An 18,435-nucleotide genomic window follows, 5' to 3' on the forward strand; every position below is an offset into this window, starting at 1 on the left:
ACCACTGCTGTAGGCTACAAGTGTAATAATAATGAATGTAAAAAATCGATTACATATTGGTGCTCGTAAAATTTTGGTGGGTGCTCCTAATTTTTTTCTGGTGCTCCTTCATTCTGAATTTGGGAGCACCAGTGCTACCAAGTAAAAAAGTTAATTTCGAGCCCTGCCTTATGGGTACACAGTACACACCTCAAGAAACACTGTTTGCAACGCCTCTGCCTTTTGTGTTATTTGTGTCCTGCGAAACTGCAGTTAATGGAGCAGATACTTTGTGTGTGGCCTCTGTTTTCTCATACTTCTCATATATAGGCCTGCACTTGTGTGAGAGAGACCACCTCAGATGCAATAATAACATGTTATAATTCTTTGCTTTAATAAATCAAAACAAATTAAAAGCAACCAAAAGGAATAAATCTTTCACGTTACGCGCACCTTACTTACTTACTTACGTGATTTTTTTTTGTTGTAATTCCTTCAAATCGCTACTCATTTTTATTCATTAATTTTTATTATTTTATTCAACTAAAACATAACATAACAAACACTTAAATGCTTATTTCCTTATCTGTACTTTCATCTCTCTTCTCTCTGCTGACTGATCAAAGTGTAACCATTGAAAAGAACAGCACTGCTCTTTTGATAACAATATATTAACAACTCGGCAGTGATTCAGGCGTACTCATATAGTGTATACTGTCACAGTGTAATCTTCTCTGAATGTAACACAAAGAAGACAATAAGACATTGTTGTTCATTGATCCATCTTTTCAGTCTTTCCGGCTAAAAGCAGGACATAGCGCATTTGATGTCATCCAACCACAGTTGACTTTTACATCTGTTTGTTCCTTGTTGTGTTTCCTTCTTGTTATGAGTTATGACATTTATGACATCATCACACAATAGCTGCAATTAAGCATACTAGGAAAGTCCATTTCTGGTTATGTGATACCATAGACCGAAACGTTGTGATTTCCCAATGAAGCCTTTAACTGCATTTGAAGACGGACGAAAAAAGAAAATACTTCCGCACACCGTCTTAGGTGTGCGGAAGTATTTTCTTTTTTCTTTGGTAATGTCATGGGGGAAATAAAGATCCTTGAAATGAAGTTTGTGAAAATAAAATAATCAATAGACAATAAAACAATATAAACAGCATTCAACAATACACTGAACTCCTTCTCAACCATACACACATGTACTCACACTCACAAATAAATCTGGATGTCACCACACTGAGCTCAATCACACGCATGCAAGCCCTATGGGCAGAAGTGACAGGAGTGGCGCTAAAATTACATTTTGGGGATGAATGGATATTGCATTTGTTTTGTAAGAAATAGGCCCGCTCCAAAATTCATGAATTTAACTAGAAAATATTGTTCCTGAAGAAACAATGTGGGGTCGCTGCAAGCCAAAAACAATTGTAGTATAAATAGTACAAATGCAGTTAAGGTCCCAGGAGTGCACTCTTTGACTTTGTATGTATCTCTGACTGTTTGAGTTTTTTGATTGATTGAAAAATGTATTAACGGTTTGTAGAATTACAGTACATTTCAAGCACAAACTCAATACAAAGACTGTTAACTGTGGGACGACCCAATTAAGCGTTACACTTGTTTACAACAGGGTCCACATTGTTCAATTCATCAAAACATTTAGAGACATACAAATAGACACTTCTATGTAGTTAAAGAACAGAACAGGAATTCATCATATAGGAAGCAAAAGGGGAAAAGATACATATACAGTGAGGGGAAAAGGGGGGGGGGATTTAGATTTTACAGAGGCCAGTTTCGAATTGCAGCCATCCGTAGGTGCCCTTTGAGAGCGGTTTTGAAGGAGTCAAGGGATTCACATGTCTTAATGACTGCTGGTAGGGCGTTCCACATTTTGGTGGCATAGGAGCGAAAATAATTTAGTCCCTTGTTTGTGCCGAATCTGGGTTGTACATGGTTTGTTGCACTCCCTCTGGTGTTGTGGGTATGGACTTCGTTTACATTAAGGAAGTATTTAGACAGGTACATGGGTATCTTAGTGGTGTATCGAATCTTGTGGACCAGACCCATTGCAAGATGCTGTACTCTGTCGTCGACCTAAAGCCATCCCAGCCTGTCAAAGTGGGCAGGGGTGAGGTGGGTTCGGGGGGTGAGGCCAAGTAGGAGCCTGACCAGTTTGTTTTGGGAGGTCTGGAGCCTTGTTTTAAGGGCCTTTGAGGTGCTGTGGTACCAAGAGGTGGATGCATAGTCAAAGAAACCTTGTACGAGGGCTCCTGTTAAGGTCTTCAAGGTGTTTTTGTTGACCAGTGAGGAGATCCTGTAAAGGAATCTTGTTCTTTGATTGACTTTTTTGATTATGTTGGTGGCCATTTTATCACCGGAAAGATTGGCCTCCAGGATGGAACCTAGGTAGGTAATTTCATCTTTTCGTGTGATAATGTTGTCACCCACTCTAACCAAGAAGCCATCTGCCTTGCTGAGATTACTATTTGATCCAAAGAGAATGGATTCAGTTTTTCCCAGGTGTAAGGATAGTTTGTTATCAGCGAGCCAGGTGCAGATTCTACCAAGTTCAGAGCTGAGGGTCTTTTCAACCTGCAGTTTGTTCCTGTCCGAGACCAGCAGTGCTGAGTCGTCTGCGAACAGGAACAAGTTGCAGTCACAAGCTGATGTCATGTCGTTAACATATATTAGGAACAGTAAAGGCCCTAGTATGCTTCCTTGTGGGACGCCACCGCTCACTGGGAGGGGGGGGGGACAGTGTTCCGTTCACCTCCACCATCTGTTCTCTCCCCTCCAGGTAGGATTGCATCCAGCTCACTGATGTGCTATCAAAACCAATAGCTTTAAGCTTGTTAACCAGTATGGAGTGGTTCACGGTGTCAAAAGCCTTTTGGAGGTCCAGCATGACCATGCCGCAGTATTTTCCAGCATCCACTTCGTGTTTGATGTGGTCGCTCAAATAGAGGAGGCATGTGTCAGTGGAGTGGGATGTTCTGAAACCAGATTGGAACTCGTACAGCAATTTATTAGTGGCAAGATACTTTTCAACCTGTTCATAGACTATTTTTTCCATCACTTTCGAGATGGAGCTTAGAATAGAAATAGGGCGGTAGTTGCCGGGTTCTAATTTACTCCCTTTTTTGTACAGGGGGCTTACTTTGGCCAGTTTAAAATCTTGGGGGACCCGTCCCTGTTTGATGGAGAGGTTTACTATGTGGGTGATGACTGGAGCTATGGAAATGGCTGAGTCTCTGCGAAATTTGGAGGGTATATTGTATAGTAGTTTGTATAGTGTGTAGACTTTGTTCCGGTTGATCAGGTGTGTGTGGGTGTGGGTGTGGGTGGGTGGGTGGGTGTTGGTGTGGGAGGGGGCAGTACAAAAGTTTTGGCATCACAATAGAGGGTATGCACATGCATAAATTGAATGGCAAATCGAGTGGCAAAAGTGAATTTAATGTCGTTTAACATCATTTAATGCAATCAAATACAACTTTTCTGTTCGGACGAATGGGCTGTCAAGGCCAGAAGGTAGTTTTTTGACACTCAGTAGGCGTTCCTGCATAACTTCTGGGTTTGATGATGTTACATGCATACCCTCTATATACTTTAAGTACCTGAGTAAAAGTACTCATTTTCCAAAGATTATCAAGCTTTATCCAAAATAGCAGATCGACGAGCTCACAAATCACAATGCATAACATTGTAGATCGGAATTTTTTGTATAGTATAACTTCAATTCAATTCAATTTTATTATAGTGTCAAATCACAACAAGTTGTCTCAAGACACTTTACAACCAACAAAGATCCACCCAGAGCAAGCAACATTGCGACAATGGTAACGAAAAACTCCCCTTTAGGAAGGAACGTCAGGCAGAACCCGACTCTAGGGTGGGCGGCCATCTGCCTCGACCGTGTCGGGGGGGGATAGAGGGAGAGAGAGAGAGATAGACAGAGAGAAAAGACAGAGAATAGCTCTGGGGGTGCCCGGGATCGAACAGGGAACCTCATGGTTCCAATCCATGGTTCGGTGGTGAGGTGACCACCGCAACTACAACATGACATCACTGAGTCCAAAATCCAAACTATGAATAGGCCTCTCCCGTGCCCGAGTATATAGCAAAAATGGAAACTAAAGTAAAAGTACCTCAAAATGGTACTGTGCATTGTAAGCACTTGTATAGTACTTGAGTAAATGTACTTTGTACTTTGCAATGACTCACAGGCTATGAATCACAAGTTGTACTAATTGCTACAGTACAGGGACATGGCTTGATATAAATTTAACTCAAAATGTATACATCACACAGCTTAGATCTTTAGATTAAACCGGAGAGCAGACCTGTGTGAACTTGGTGATGTAGCTAAAAAAATATATCTGTAGTGTAAAAATTACACGTTAATCTACAGTGTTTGTTGCTACCCTTTAAATGACAATTTTTTTAACTGTGAATTGAGTTTCCCTGTGAATTTATGAAGGAATAGGGAGGGTCCAAAGTTTTATCATTTAAGTTAAATAGGCCTCTCTAAAAAAATGACAAAACATTTCAAATATTCATGTGTACACACAAGCTTACTGTGGAGCTGAACAAACATGTCAAGTGAAAGTGTGTAGGAGTAGTTAGGTGCCAAACCTTTGGTCTTAAGATATTACAGTGGTGTCACTGCTGCTGCGGCGACTCCACAATTACAGGCTAACGGCATGGAGTATGAAAACCCTGTTTGACGGTCATTGTCAAGTGAGGCACGAGAGCATGTGTGCCTAATTTGGTGAAAATTCTGAAAAACTAAATCACATTTTTGCCACAAACAGTAACATTTGCAGCATTCCCATATAGTGGAAGTGTAATTGAGTTTGGCTCTGTGTTGTTTACAGAGGTCTGTTGATGTGTGGTAAATTGTTGAGACATATCAGATTGAATAATTTAATAAATGTATTTATTTTAATGTATTTCTTTCATTTTCCACAAAGATGATTTTTCTGGCTTTTTATGCCTTTATTGATAGTACAGTAGGTAGACAGGAAATGGGGAGAGAGATGGGGAGTGACACGCAGCACAGGCCATAGGGATCGGGACTCAGCTTAGAATGTCAGGTTCTGTTTCCTGGTCATGTCATCATAGTAGTACATCTTGTTGCAGATGCGACGGATGACAGCTTGCAAATTAAGCATGGAAAGCCTTTGTATAGGCTAACTTTTTAACCTTTTCCTGCCTCACTTCCTACTGGTTTATCCACTATTACTGTCAGCATCAGCGTCACAAATGTTCCAGAACAACAGTGAAGTTAGTTATTTCCCGCATGGCACAAAACAAGTCATAAAAGAAGTACAAAAGGAAGACTGACTTGACTGCATTCCAGTCTCTAAACATTAGGGGATTTTAAACTGCAACATTGACTTTGTATGATATCGTTTTGCAATACAAATAATCTGTATCAAATCGTTTTGCAATGCAAATAATCAATACTAAGTACTTGTGCATTGTATTTAAGTCATCCAGGCGATGTTATTTTCGTTCCGAGCCATTCTTTCTGAGCCGTAAACAAGGATGTTTGCTATAAGGATAACTCAAAAAGCCCTATAACGGCTTGTTTCCATTGTGGTCCAGGATGATTACACTTACTCTCAGGTGAAAATGTCAAGGACAATGTTGTGGGGCATCAGGTCACCCAGAAACATATGAGATTATTCTACAAAAATAGAGATCACTTTGATTTATTTAGCTGGAAACGCATTGTAACAGTAAATAATAATAGAGAAAGTGCTCCTGGGAGCATTCTCCACCAGGTCAGGAACATTTGTTGTGGGCATGCATAGTTTAGTACTGAGTGAGCATAGAAGAATGGTTAATAGCCAATATAGACGATGGCTTACAGTAGATGGAACTTGTAGTGTGTTGTAGGTAGAGGATTTATTATGACAGGATCACAAAGGAAAAAGTACAATGTTGATGCGTTGTGTGCTTGTAAATGAGGCTGATTTGGGAAAATGTATACTGGTGGTAAGCTTTCATCAATCAAGTAGTGTGCGTGCAAACTTTGAATGAACACTCCTTTAGTCTAGATGTACATGCCAATGTTAGTCAATCAGGACGTTGAGGAACAAATGCCACACTTTTAACATTGTCTTATTATAGTGCTACCAAGAGGCACATTAAAGTAGCTATAAGAAATAATATGTCAACATTTTAATGAAACGCTCCCAAATAATGTAGTCTCTGTGACACATCTAGGGGCCACAATCTGCATTCAATGATGTTCCTAGAAGAAAAACCTGGTTCGACTAATCAGGGAGTAGACGGGTAAATCGACCAATGACAGCTTCTAGGGAAATCTTTGAATGCAGATTGGGGGCGTTTTACCCATTGCTGGCTGTCTGAATACCAAAAATAAATAAATAAGGTCATTACAATTTTGACATATTATTGCTTGTGGCAGCTTTAAAATAAAATATAAAGTTTATATTGCTCACATTTTATATTTTGTCTAAACATCACACAAATCGGTACACATAGTGATGTGTCTAATTTCTTATAGGCCTAGTAGTGCATGAAAGGTTTCACAGCAATTGGACTGCTGCTGCGTTCATGATTTTGAGGATGGACGGACAGGGTGCAAAACATAGACTCTCGCCATGCCTTCGGCCTGGTGGAGACAATAATCTTTGATGTAAAATGGTGATATGCATGCGGCTGTATCCACTCTTAAACTTGTTGATACAGATTACAGAGGGTGCTTACATTCACAGTAGCGATAGGTTTCGAACTCATTATTGCATTATTTATGAGAAGAATGCGTGGACATCATTGCGAGGAGCGATTCTTTTTTGATTGAATGGACCTGTTTGGGTGGGGGGTCGTTTATATATTTACTGTAACCCACACAACTAATACTTTTGATATCAAACTGATTGTTACACATTCTGACTGATTCTATTCACACTGATCATCATCTGAGTAGTATTCGAGTATTATCTGAATAAAAGGAGGTAGTGACTGAGCGTAATTTGTGTTTATGGGCCCTCAAAGCCCTACAAGTATTTTCCCCATCTAGATTCTTGCACATTACCAATTTTAACAGAGGGGAAAATATACAATATCACAAAACCTGCCAAAAGTAAATATACAGACAATCCTATTAAATTAGTGAATTAGTGAATATAGTTGTCTTACTCATCAGTGTCTCTGGCCACAACAGGTTCCTCCACCACACCCTCAAATGAAACCTGAAGCCTAAAATATACTGCCACATTCTGCCAGTCAAGCAGATCAAGGAGGAGGACGCTCCTAATGGAAATGATACAGAACCATATGTAGTATCAAGTTAAAGCTCTAATCCGCCACACAGAAGCATTATTTGGTACACTGAGTACTGGAATGGATTTGTTTTCTAAGCCATATAAGGAAGTTCAACTTTTTAATTAAGTGTAATGTTTTTAACATTGAAGTTCATACTGCTTTTTTTTAAATAGATATCTTATAGTCGGTTGTAACATTGTCAAGGAGTTGTCCTCATTAGGCCTACTGGCAGAGCCTTTTGTGGCGGTTCTGGAGAACTGTGGGTCGGACCGACTCTATACCAGGCACTGCACTCCCTGCGGGGGTGTGGATTGCGTGTGTCGAATGTGAAGTCGGTGGGTCAAACGGTTCTCGAGTTACGTGCATTACACACACGCACACATGCAGACAGAGACGTGGCGCATTTATAGTTAGATGTGCAATAAATATGCTAAATTTGCGCATGTCATAAATGTGTATCTTCTTTGCATTTTGCAGTACTTTGCACTGTTCCTATCATATATCTGGCCAGCATTGTCTTTTATTATATTATTTTTGTTTGCATGTTATAGCTGCTACAAAAAAGGTTTCCACTTGTAAGACGTGAAGGAAGGAATGTAAACTGGAAGTAATCTTTGTTACGGTAAGTTGCTGGCATTTGTTACGGTAAAGTTGCTGGCATTAGTCATGGTGTTGGTATGCTTTTAAAACCATAACATTGACAGATCCATCCATGCCACATCTTAACCATTGGCTCATTGCTTGAACAGCCTCAAAAGGTATATCATGCCAAAAATAGAAGTCTGCACACTGCAACTTTGTAAAGCTCCCAGTCAAGGCTTTATTATAGATTACCGTTTCGACAGTCTTCCTGTACTCTATATTGCCTTATTCACCTACCGTCCAGTGGATGTACCAGTTCTATTCTTTCTCTAATATCTTGCCAAATAGCATGGATCCTTGTTTACCACTAGATAATAGTATAGGCAAAGAATGTTTACTTCCATTTATCTTATAACTAATCATGGTCCTTTGTAATGCAATATCATTGACAGTTAGGGTTTTTTTTTTTTTTTTTTTTTTTTAATGCGTAAGCACAAAGACAGGGACCAAACCATCTCATTAACTAATCATCGAAGAGACTAAACTGGAGTGGCCACTTGCCTGGTCATAATCCTGTAGAAAATATGGAAATAGCCTACACAATGAAAGGCAGATACAGTAACAGGCTAGCCTAACAGATACTTGCAGGCAGTATCAGACTGTGGATCTCTGACCTCAGGACAAAAGGGCCTTCAGCTTTTCTTCATGTTCCAGAAATGTGTGTTGGAATAATGTGAATTGATGTAATTTTTTTTTTAATTAAATGGGTATTCTAAGACATTACCTTAAATAAAACTAACTTGAACTAACTTTAATAATATCTTATTTTTTTAAAGAACAGGAGAGAAAAATATCAATAACCATTTAAATTGAAATTTCAGTGTACAGACTCACACAGACTCATGCTGGTTATGTAAGCTCATAGCCATAGGCCCAAATGAAAATGTCAAAGCACCCATCTGTGTGGATGTGGACACTGGAACAGCCGAGTTCCAGCCATCAGAGTCAGACTGCTTCTAGGCATTATTATGTCATCACTGCATTATTTTTTACTAATTGTTGATGTAATGTCCGAATGTGGCATTGTGGTTAGACGAGTTTGGAAGCCATACTCAAGATGAGTATATATCTTAATACTATAGCAATGCATTTATCTGTGGCTAAAACAGCTCAGTCAACACACCAGAAACGATGTAAAAGTTGAAGATGACAGGTGGAGGAATGAGGAAGGAGGAAATGCATTCATTGTCTTTGTAACATAAAGGTTTTCCTTCAGGCGTCACATTTGCGTCTGAGGCGTCTCCTCCTCAGACCATGATTGTATATAAGATGAGTGCCATCGTGACATAGTGTGTGTTTCATTTTGGTCTCTCTTGAAGGAACAGCTGGCAGGACGTTGCAGGTACAGAAGAAATGGGCTCAATTTGACCCAATATTTTCTTTGACTTTTCTTTCATCATGTGATTTGTTCTGCTGAAGAAGAGTGTTTGTGGTTATTTTATTTTTAAATTAATGAGAGATAATTTAACTGAAAGTATAAAAAGGGACCTCTCTGGCTCAGTATTTTACTGTTCTGGTTTATTTCCATATTCACTTATCTTGAGTTAATTTGATAGTGTCCATGCAGTCTGTATATTAATGTGACAGAATCCTCATTTTTGCAGTGATGACTGGATTTCTGTTCTTGCTGGCTGCTGGTCTGGTTATGCTGAGCCAGGTGAATGCTGGTGAGTGCTATCTGTTGGTATATTTGAATTTCTATAGAAGAGTTTTAGGAAACAAATCCTTTGTTTCATAATTTTTTTGTGTTAAGGAAATATACGTCTTTATCTAGAGTAGTACTGTTTTTCTGATGCTCTTCTCCGGGGCATAAGACTTAATAATGTTCCTCCACCTATAAGAGAGATGTATTTTATAACCTTAGCAGTGCAATATAATATAAGTGTTTTATACTCTATACATGAATGTTGAGTACTGGTGTTGTTTTGTTCTGTATCTGTTCTGTATCTGTTGTCTGTCCTTGAATGTGCAAACTTCAATACAAATACTTTAATAATAATAATAATAATAATTTTACAGTTTTAACCTTACATCAAATCAATTATTAACCAATTATTGATTTGTATCGTGAAATTACTATTAATTATGCTTTATGAACGTACAGTATGACTATATGATTTTTTGTATTTGAGCTATTTTAGTATTTTTATAGTAAGCATTTTAATAACAGCACTTACAAACATGGTACACAAGAGATAATTAAAAGTAATAACACAATTTATTTAACATCAATACAATAATGAAAAACAATCAACAATAATCATAAATAAAAACAATTAAAAAAATATTATGCTGCACAACTTAAAAATAGAGAACTGAAATACTTTTTTTGTATTGCTCAGAACCAAGCTTGAGTAGGACTTTCATCGAAAATGCTGTGAAAGATGCCAAGATCAAAGTGGATAATGATTACGAATACTCCAGGAGAGAGTGAGTATACCAACTTTTCAATACTGTGAAAGAAATGCTTCAAAGCATCCCATGATGACCAAGGCCAGATGTCTGTGTACTGACGTCTCTTCTCTCATGCCATCCAATCCAACGCAGAACGGTCGCCCGCGTCAGGAGGAATGCAGCTAACCCCTCAGACATTCTACGACTGCTGAAGCAGCCTGTTGGAGTTACCCGCACAGCGGTGCGTTCTGCTGACTATATGGATGCCAGCATCAGACTGATCCAGAAGAGGTCTCTGACATCTCACCACATTCAAAAGCGCTCCATCAATGCCACAGGTTGGTTCTGCTGCAGTTTGTATTTCTCATTACTGGGAATTGGTAAATACTGTATATGACGAGTTGTTGACCCTTTGCGCCTCTGCTTTAGATCTGATCTCTGAGGAGGACCTGATGTTCATTGCTGACCTAACGGGCTGCTCTGCCAGAGCTCGCCCCCCTTCTTGCAAAACCACTCCAAATCTGAACACCTTTCGAACTTACACCAGTGTCTGCAACAACAGGTGAGGCTGAGTGATAGAAGCAGCAATACAATCTGTAACACTATCACTGACAACAATGTCAACAAATTACCTTTGCTGTTATGTCAAGATTTTCAAGAATGTATTGTATACACATAAAGTGACTAATGTCTCGTTTCTCCTTGAAAGGAATAACCCCCGTCAGGGCTCGTCCAATATACCCTTGAACCGCTGGCTACCTGCTGAGTACCAGGATGGCATCTCTCTGCCAAGAGGCTGGGACCCTGCACGAAGAATTAATAGGCGCCTTCTCCCCTTGGTATAATACAACACTGTACATTTATTTAGTTCAGTTTAGTGTAGTTTCCTCTAGTTTAATATTAAAAGCAGGGTAAGTGAGTTAAATATGTGTTCAATTGCTCTATATTCTGAATAGTACTCATTGTTATGTTTGTTCAGTAACGGGAGTCTCCCGGTCTCTCCTACCTTAAGTTAAAGAACAAATGTACAGGAAATGGGGGGGGGGGGAATAATAATACAGACGTGGTCTATATTGAAAGGACCTCCTTTCATAAATCAATCAGATATAAAAAGAACATACAGTATAACAAGACAAATACACATATTGTATTAATGACATCCACAGAAGTAATGTAGGGTATGTATAATTTGTTTCTCTATGAGTTTATGGTTGTCAAATGCAGTGAAATCCTTAATGTTAATTTAACATGGAACACCACGTGTATACTCTTTGGAGTTGGATTTTACTGTGTATTTATCACATTACTAACGTTCTTGCCTCTGCTCAGGTGAGGGAAGTGTCCAACAGTATACTGCGCACAGCCAATGAGGACGCGGAGAGTGACACTCTCTACACCCACCTGGTGACCATCTTTGGCCAGTGGACTGACCATGACCTGACCTTCACCCCTCACTCTCCTGTCATTCGTTCATTCAATGACGGCATCGACTGTGACCAGACCTGTGATCGCACAGAGCCTTGTTTCCCCATCTTGGTCAGTATCATAGCATCACAGTGGTGACTGCACTGTATTTACCCAGTAACTTCTTGAGTATGAAATATGAATTTCACTTCTGGGTCCATTTTGCAACACACACACACACACACACACACACACACACACACACACACACTTTATAAATGTACATTATAGTACAAGACTCTGAGTCCTACGTGTTATGTGTCATCCTGCAGATCCCCGAAACAGATCCCCGCTTTGGCAATAACTCAAAAGAGTGCATCCCCTTCTTCCGTTCATCTGCAGCCTGTGGCTCTGGGAACACGGGGCACTTCTTTGGTGGAAGCACTGTGCGTGAGCAGATGAACTCTCTCACAGCTTTCATTGACGTGGGCCAGGTTTATGGCGCTGATGATACCAAAGCTCAAAGCCTCCGCAATCTCACAACTGACAAGGGCCTGATGAGGGTCAACACCCAGTTTGATGACAACGGCCGTGAGTTCTTGCCTTTCAGTAAAATGTCTGCCAACATGTGTGCCACACGAAGGAGGATCACCAATGATAGCAATGCCCAGGAGGTGCCCTGTTTCGTTGCTGGTGAGTGACGACAGACAAAAAAAGTCATTTTTACTCTGTATATGACATGGGGAGGATTTTATTCTCTTCTTCCACTTTCTTGTTATGTATTTTCAGTCTGTCACAAAAACCTCATTACAGTTTTCAGATAAAATTGTATGCCAATAAACCCAAACCTTATCTCCCCACGTCCTTGCCCCCTCGACCCCACACTTCCATCCCACCCAGAAGCTCATGTTGTAGTCACCTGCAACCATGCCTGCAACGCACACATGCACTGCATGTCTAATTACTACAAAACAAACACTGATCAACTGCATTTGTTATTCCATGTATCCTTTATTGTAAGTTAGGTGTCACAGCCACTTGTGTTTAGAGTATAACCTGCTCTCGCTGTCTCCTAGGTGATGAGCGTTCCAATGAAAACATCGGACTAACTACCATGCACACGCTGATGTTGCGTGAACACAACCGTCTAGCACGTGCCCTGGCCATCCTCAATCCCAAGTGGAGTGGAGAAAGACTTTACCAGGAAGCCCGTAAGATTATGGGAGGATACATGCAGGTAAGGAAGCAAACAATGTAATGAACATAAACAATCATCCCTTTATGGATGAAGTGGTAATTCAATATTTGAAACTCTCTTCAACCAGGTCATCACCTTTAGGGACTACTTGTTACACATTGTTGGCCCAGACTTCGTCAGTAGGCAGCTCTCTAACTACCCTGGCTATAATGAAAGTGTGGACCCGAGCATCGCAAACGTATTTTCAACAGCTGCCTACCGATTCGCCCACTTGATGATTCAGCCCTTCGTATTCCGTCTCAATGAGACATACGAGGAGCATCCCGATTTCCCCAGCCCACTGCTCCACAGAGCATTTTTCACACCATGGAGAGCTGTCTTTGAAGGTATGAATAACATCGTTGTAATACTATCTTCATATAACTTTAGGTGCACTATCAAGTTATTTAATTAAAACAATTGTGATGACATTTTTGGTGCTCTAAAGGTGGTTTGGACCCAATTCTGAGGGGACTGGCGGGTCGGAAGGCCAAACTGAACACGCAGGACCACATGATGGTTGATGAATTGAGGGAACGACTCTTTGAATTCTCCTCTCACTTGGCTCTTGACCTGGGCGCTCTCAACCTACAGAGAGGCAGAGATCATGGAATTCCGGGTATGGGCTTCTGTTTCAGTACCTTCCAAATTATATAATAGCTAGCCAGCATATCTGAACCATTTATTTTTAAGTATGACATATAATGAAGAAAAATAATAAACCTGCACATACTCTGCTCCAATCTAATTTTCTCAATGTCAACGTTTCGAGCCAAGGCTCTTCATCGGGTCAAACTCATGACACAGTGACTAAAGTATGTTCACAAATGCAACAATTACCCACTGTCTGCTCTCTATGTAGGCTACAACAAATGGCGCGGGTTTTGTGGCCTATCACAGCCCCGAAATAGGATTCAGCTGACCAGAGTATTGGGAAACGCCAGGTTGGCCGATGCCCTTCTGGACTTATATGGCACTCCCGACAACATTGATGTGTGGATGGGTGGAGTCTCTGAGCCCTTTGTCCGCGGTGGCAGAACAGGGCCCCTGTTTGCCTGCATCATCTCCACACAGTTCCAGAGGATTCGTGAGGGAGACAGGTAAGCATAAAGCAGTGGCTCCCAAATGGTGTGCCAAGGCGCACCGGTGTGCATTGGGATTTTGTGACATCCACACATTATTATTGAAATCTACTACTATACAAAATTGCTTTTTATAGAGGACTGTTTGAAATTACATTAACGTTTGCAGACATCGACTCTGGCCATATACATTCATAGGGGTTCTAAAAACAACTTCATGACATGTCAATTTCAGACTGTGGTGGCAGAACCCAGGAGTTTTCACTCAAAACCAGAGAGTTTCCCTGCGTAATACATCTCTTGCTCGCATCATCTGTGACAACACTGGCATCACTGAGGTCCCAAACAAACCCTTCCTGTACCGTCCCAGAGGGTCAGGTTACACCAACTGTACAGACATCCCTGCCTTCGACCTGAGTCCATGGCAAGAAGGTAGGCCAATGAATATGTTAACCCACAATACATTTATGACCTACCGTATTCGTCTTAAGCTGATTAATGCTTGTTTTTCTAACTTGTTTTCTGTAAATCAAGGTCCTAATGGCTTTCCTGAGGATACACCGGTTGGACCGGCTGGACCACAAGGTATAACCACTAACCATATCGCTACCACCGGGTAGCGATATGCTACCCGGTAATCATTTTTATATAGCTTTGCACAATAGGCTTGCAATATCGCAAAAATGCCAGAATGGTGACTTTATGTTGGTGTGAATATTAATAACTATTAATTTTGTCACGACAGGACCCAGAGGAGCACGTGGTGCAACAGGGCCCGCTGGTCGATCTGAATTAGTTGCTTTTTCTGTACGACTGGGCAATAACTTCCCCACAGCAGGCGTGCCTATCCCCTTCAAACAAGTCATCTACAATGCCCAGGGTGTCTACAACACCCATACAGGGCAGTTCACCTGTGTGATTCCAGGTGTATATGAATTTGATTTCCATTGTACTATCTCCGAGAATTCTGGAAATGTGGACCTTATGCTTAACAGAGATGTGGTGGTGCACTCCTTCACCACAGCAGCAGGGACTGGCTTTGTTTCTGCCAGTGGGGGCACTATCCTCCAGCTCAGTAAAGGAGACATGGTCTATCTGCTTGCTAACCATGGTGGAAATGGCTTGACAGCTGACAGCTACTTTTCTGGCCACTTGATTTAGTTGTACGCTCTGAATTTTAATGAAACGCACCCAAATCAATTCTTCAGTGAATGTAACTCAGAGTGTAAATGGATCCAAATGAATCTGTAAAGGTTAATTTGATTTGTCATATTGATTAAGAAAGCGTAAATTATTGTTTTTGTTGCTTATTGTTGCACTTAATTAACACTTACTCAGCTTATAGAAAGAAGTGAACAACACCTGTTTTGCCTCCTTTTTTGCATTAATTGCTAAGACATGAAATTAATCATCTTAGGTTTCAACTATTTTATCAGCTTCTGATCTGTCAAGTTTTTGGAATTCCTTTTTCATTTCTGCATTGTTGTCCTCAGTATTTATATCTTCTTTAAAAAGGATATTTCCGTTACAGCTTACAATTAATGTAACATATTACCGCTATATGTGATCTCAACTAGACTATTGAATGTATTTCTGAAACTTGAATGAATGAGCAGAAATTATTGCATTATAATTTATATTATGAAACAGATAAATAAAAATACAATTTTAAAATAAAACCATGTATGCTGCATATCACTGTCATTGTTTTTTCATTGTTTTGAAAACCATCAAGTGGTGGGAGACAGACATGGGTTTGATGGCCAACATATTAACTTATTCATTTAAGCCACACGCCAGCAGAGGGCGGTGCATACACGTTTTAGTAACCAGCAAGACCTGGGACTAGACTCACTAGAGGATGTCTTTGGGTCACTTGTACAGGCCTATAGCCCTGCCTACATGATGCAGAAGCAGACTACTCTGTTTCTAGCATTAATTAACTGATGTTTCTGTGATATTCTGATCTAGAAGCAATCACAACGAGCACTTTAATTATTGATCACTTGTCTTTGGGGTCTCTCTCTCTCCCCCACACCCCCCATTAACCCTATCATAATTCCTTTAGTCACATTCAGTCTGGCATATTTTGGCCATGTAATTGTAAGCAAACTTTTCAAGGAATAAAACAAAATCAACATGTTCGAAAATAGCAGATCTACGAGCTTACACAGGGACTCCTGGCTATTTTCACTATTCACCTGACAAACAAATAGGTCTAGTCCTATATGCCTTTCTACCCTCGAAGAAGAAAAGGGTACATAAAACATTACATTTATTAAAGTCTGTTTCTTTTCTTCCCAGCAGGACTTTTCACATTGTTAGGCATCGGCCAATGGCAACTTTGCAGATCCGCATTTCTGTTAAAAACTGAAATACTTTGAATCGTGGTTTGAGAAACATCCGAACAAGCACCTGTCACATGGCTCATGCTCAGCCTCTTTGCCTTCTTCTGTTTCTAGCTGTTTCAAGACAGAGGTGAGATGAGATTCACATTGGGCTGGCCTGGACTCAAGCAGAGCTTTCTCCTCATCCTCCAAAATAAAAGTAAGTTCAATTAATGCAAACCTTGGACTCCCACTCCAGCACTGTAGCCTATATATGAATCATCCAGGCCTGTTTGCTATCTTAAGTTTCTCAACCAAGACACATGGCCTTTCTGAAGTTTTGATTTTAATTGCCAAGATTTTGTCACACTATTTTTCAACTATAGGCCTAGATGTTCGAGGCTTTTGTCTTTTTAAACTTTTAGCCTGGGCCATCATCATCACATCAGTATAGCCTAGCCCTGCAGAATCGCCACTCAAACCCAATATCTATTTATTTATTTTTTAATTATGTATATGTTTTTAATGGTATAGCCTGCATGATAGAAACTATAGGGCATGCTCCACTTTAATTGAGGGTGCCGAACTGCCGATATTCCCCGGGGTCTCAGCAGCCCTGCTTAAATAAAGTAAACAAATAAATGAGCGCAATATATGGTGATCGATATACGGACGTGGTGGGTCGCATTAGTTCTGTTGTTCTCCAGAGTGGAAAGAAGGGACGGGAACCAGCTGCTGCGTCTACAGGCCGCCCCCCACACGCCCCTCGTGACCTCCGTGGACCGACTGCCATCCACAGAGAGTGGAGCTGGTACTCCCACGGGAGCAGGGGAATTCTGAGGAGGCAGAGTGGCACACGATACCCTATTGTTCTGTTTAGCAGTCACTGATTCCTGGCCCCACCCCCCAAACACGCGCTGACCGTCTCAGTGGGTTAAATTGATTAGAAAGACGCTTGTGGTTCGGTTAATCCTCATTCTCGCCTGGGTATCCGCTTCACGAAATTACAAAAGCAAAACAAAGATATACATCCAGAAGAACCGTGGTCCGTGCCGTGATAGCCGTTGCACAGAGTGAAGACATAAACGAAACCATCTAAAGTTCTTCCAAAAAACTTTCCATATTGTAAATTCTGACATTTTGATTCATAGATATAGCATAAACTCTTAAAGGTCACGAATGGATTATCCATCTTTTTTTCTAGCCCAAAATAGACCAGTTCACCTTGCACAAACACTCGCATTTAAAGGACCACTTCACCACTTTTCAACCTATCTTCATTATGTCCTCACTAATAATCATGAAAAATTGGCGCAATTTATTTTCTACTCGGTCTGTGTCTCATAGGAGGGCTGTGGGCAATTCAGAAAGCGTCCTCCAGTGACATCATCGATGGGGAATACAAGCTAATAGAAACGGTTGAAAAGTGGTGAAGTGGTCCTTTAAGCCAAGGAGCTAAAGGATAAGATGGGAAATAGCATCAAGCAATATCTTGACGAATCATTTCCAAATATATAGCTACCCAATTTGTATAGCCCAAAAAGCTGGAAGAAAATGTTAACAAATGAAGCCTGAGTATATTTATGTGTATTTCTTTATTTATTGCAGGGATCCACTGAAGAGCTAACCAATGTACCCTTGAAAGTAGTTTGACATGTCATTTCAATCATTTAAAACGAAGTAGTTTACAAGCTTCATGGTTAAATCTTAATAAATGTTAAGCCTTGAGACACAAATAAAGTAAGATGTTTATGTTTCTGCAAAAGATAGGCCAATGTCAGAACAGAAGAGAGAACTCCCACACAGGATGCGTGTAGGCCTGGGTTAACTTTTGCGTCCGCAACATTGCAAGTCTTTTCTTGACAACTCTCATCAAATACACTTTTTAAGAACGCATCTTCCTTGAACAATAACATCCATACTTGTTTGATGGTAGTAAAGGAATTTTACCCTGCAGATTTGTGTCAACATGCTGCCTTCAGCATTTATAGATTTTTCATGGTTTCGGGTTAAGTAGAGCTGTCAATCAAAACGAGTCAACGTACACCAGGGAA

General features: G+C 40.4%; 1 protein-coding gene across 2 annotated transcripts; it reads left to right on the forward strand.

Annotated features, from left to right (window-relative positions):
- The first annotated feature begins 9,190 nt into the window (after positions 1–9,190).
- LOC308316507 (eosinophil peroxidase-like) lies at positions 9,191–15,700 on the forward strand. 2 transcript variants are annotated; one of them, XM_080765161.1, is made up of 15 exons: positions 9,191–9,279; positions 9,542–9,604; positions 10,280–10,367; positions 10,485–10,669; positions 10,761–10,893; positions 11,041–11,170; positions 11,661–11,867; positions 12,068–12,428; positions 12,812–12,972; positions 13,061–13,319; positions 13,421–13,591; positions 13,835–14,072; positions 14,290–14,486; positions 14,589–14,639; positions 14,800–15,700. In XM_080765161.1, exons 2-15 carry the CDS (start codon positions 9,544–9,546, stop codon positions 15,213–15,215), a joined length of 2,658 nt encoding a protein of 885 aa, XP_080621287.1. In that variant the 5' UTR covers positions 9,191–9,279; positions 9,542–9,543; the 3' UTR covers positions 15,216–15,700. The 2 variants fall into 2 exon arrangements, with proteins under 2 accessions (XP_080621287.1, XP_080621288.1); XM_080765162.1 differs by having other exon boundaries at positions 14,589–14,688; positions 14,800–14,931.
- Positions 15,701–18,435: the final 2,735 nt, after the last annotated feature.

Source organism: Protomyctophum bolini (genome assembly GCF_963924005.1).
Source record: "Protomyctophum bolini genome assembly, chromosome: 6".
Lineage (NCBI taxonomy): Eukaryota > Metazoa > Chordata > Actinopteri > Myctophiformes > Myctophidae > Protomyctophum > Protomyctophum bolini.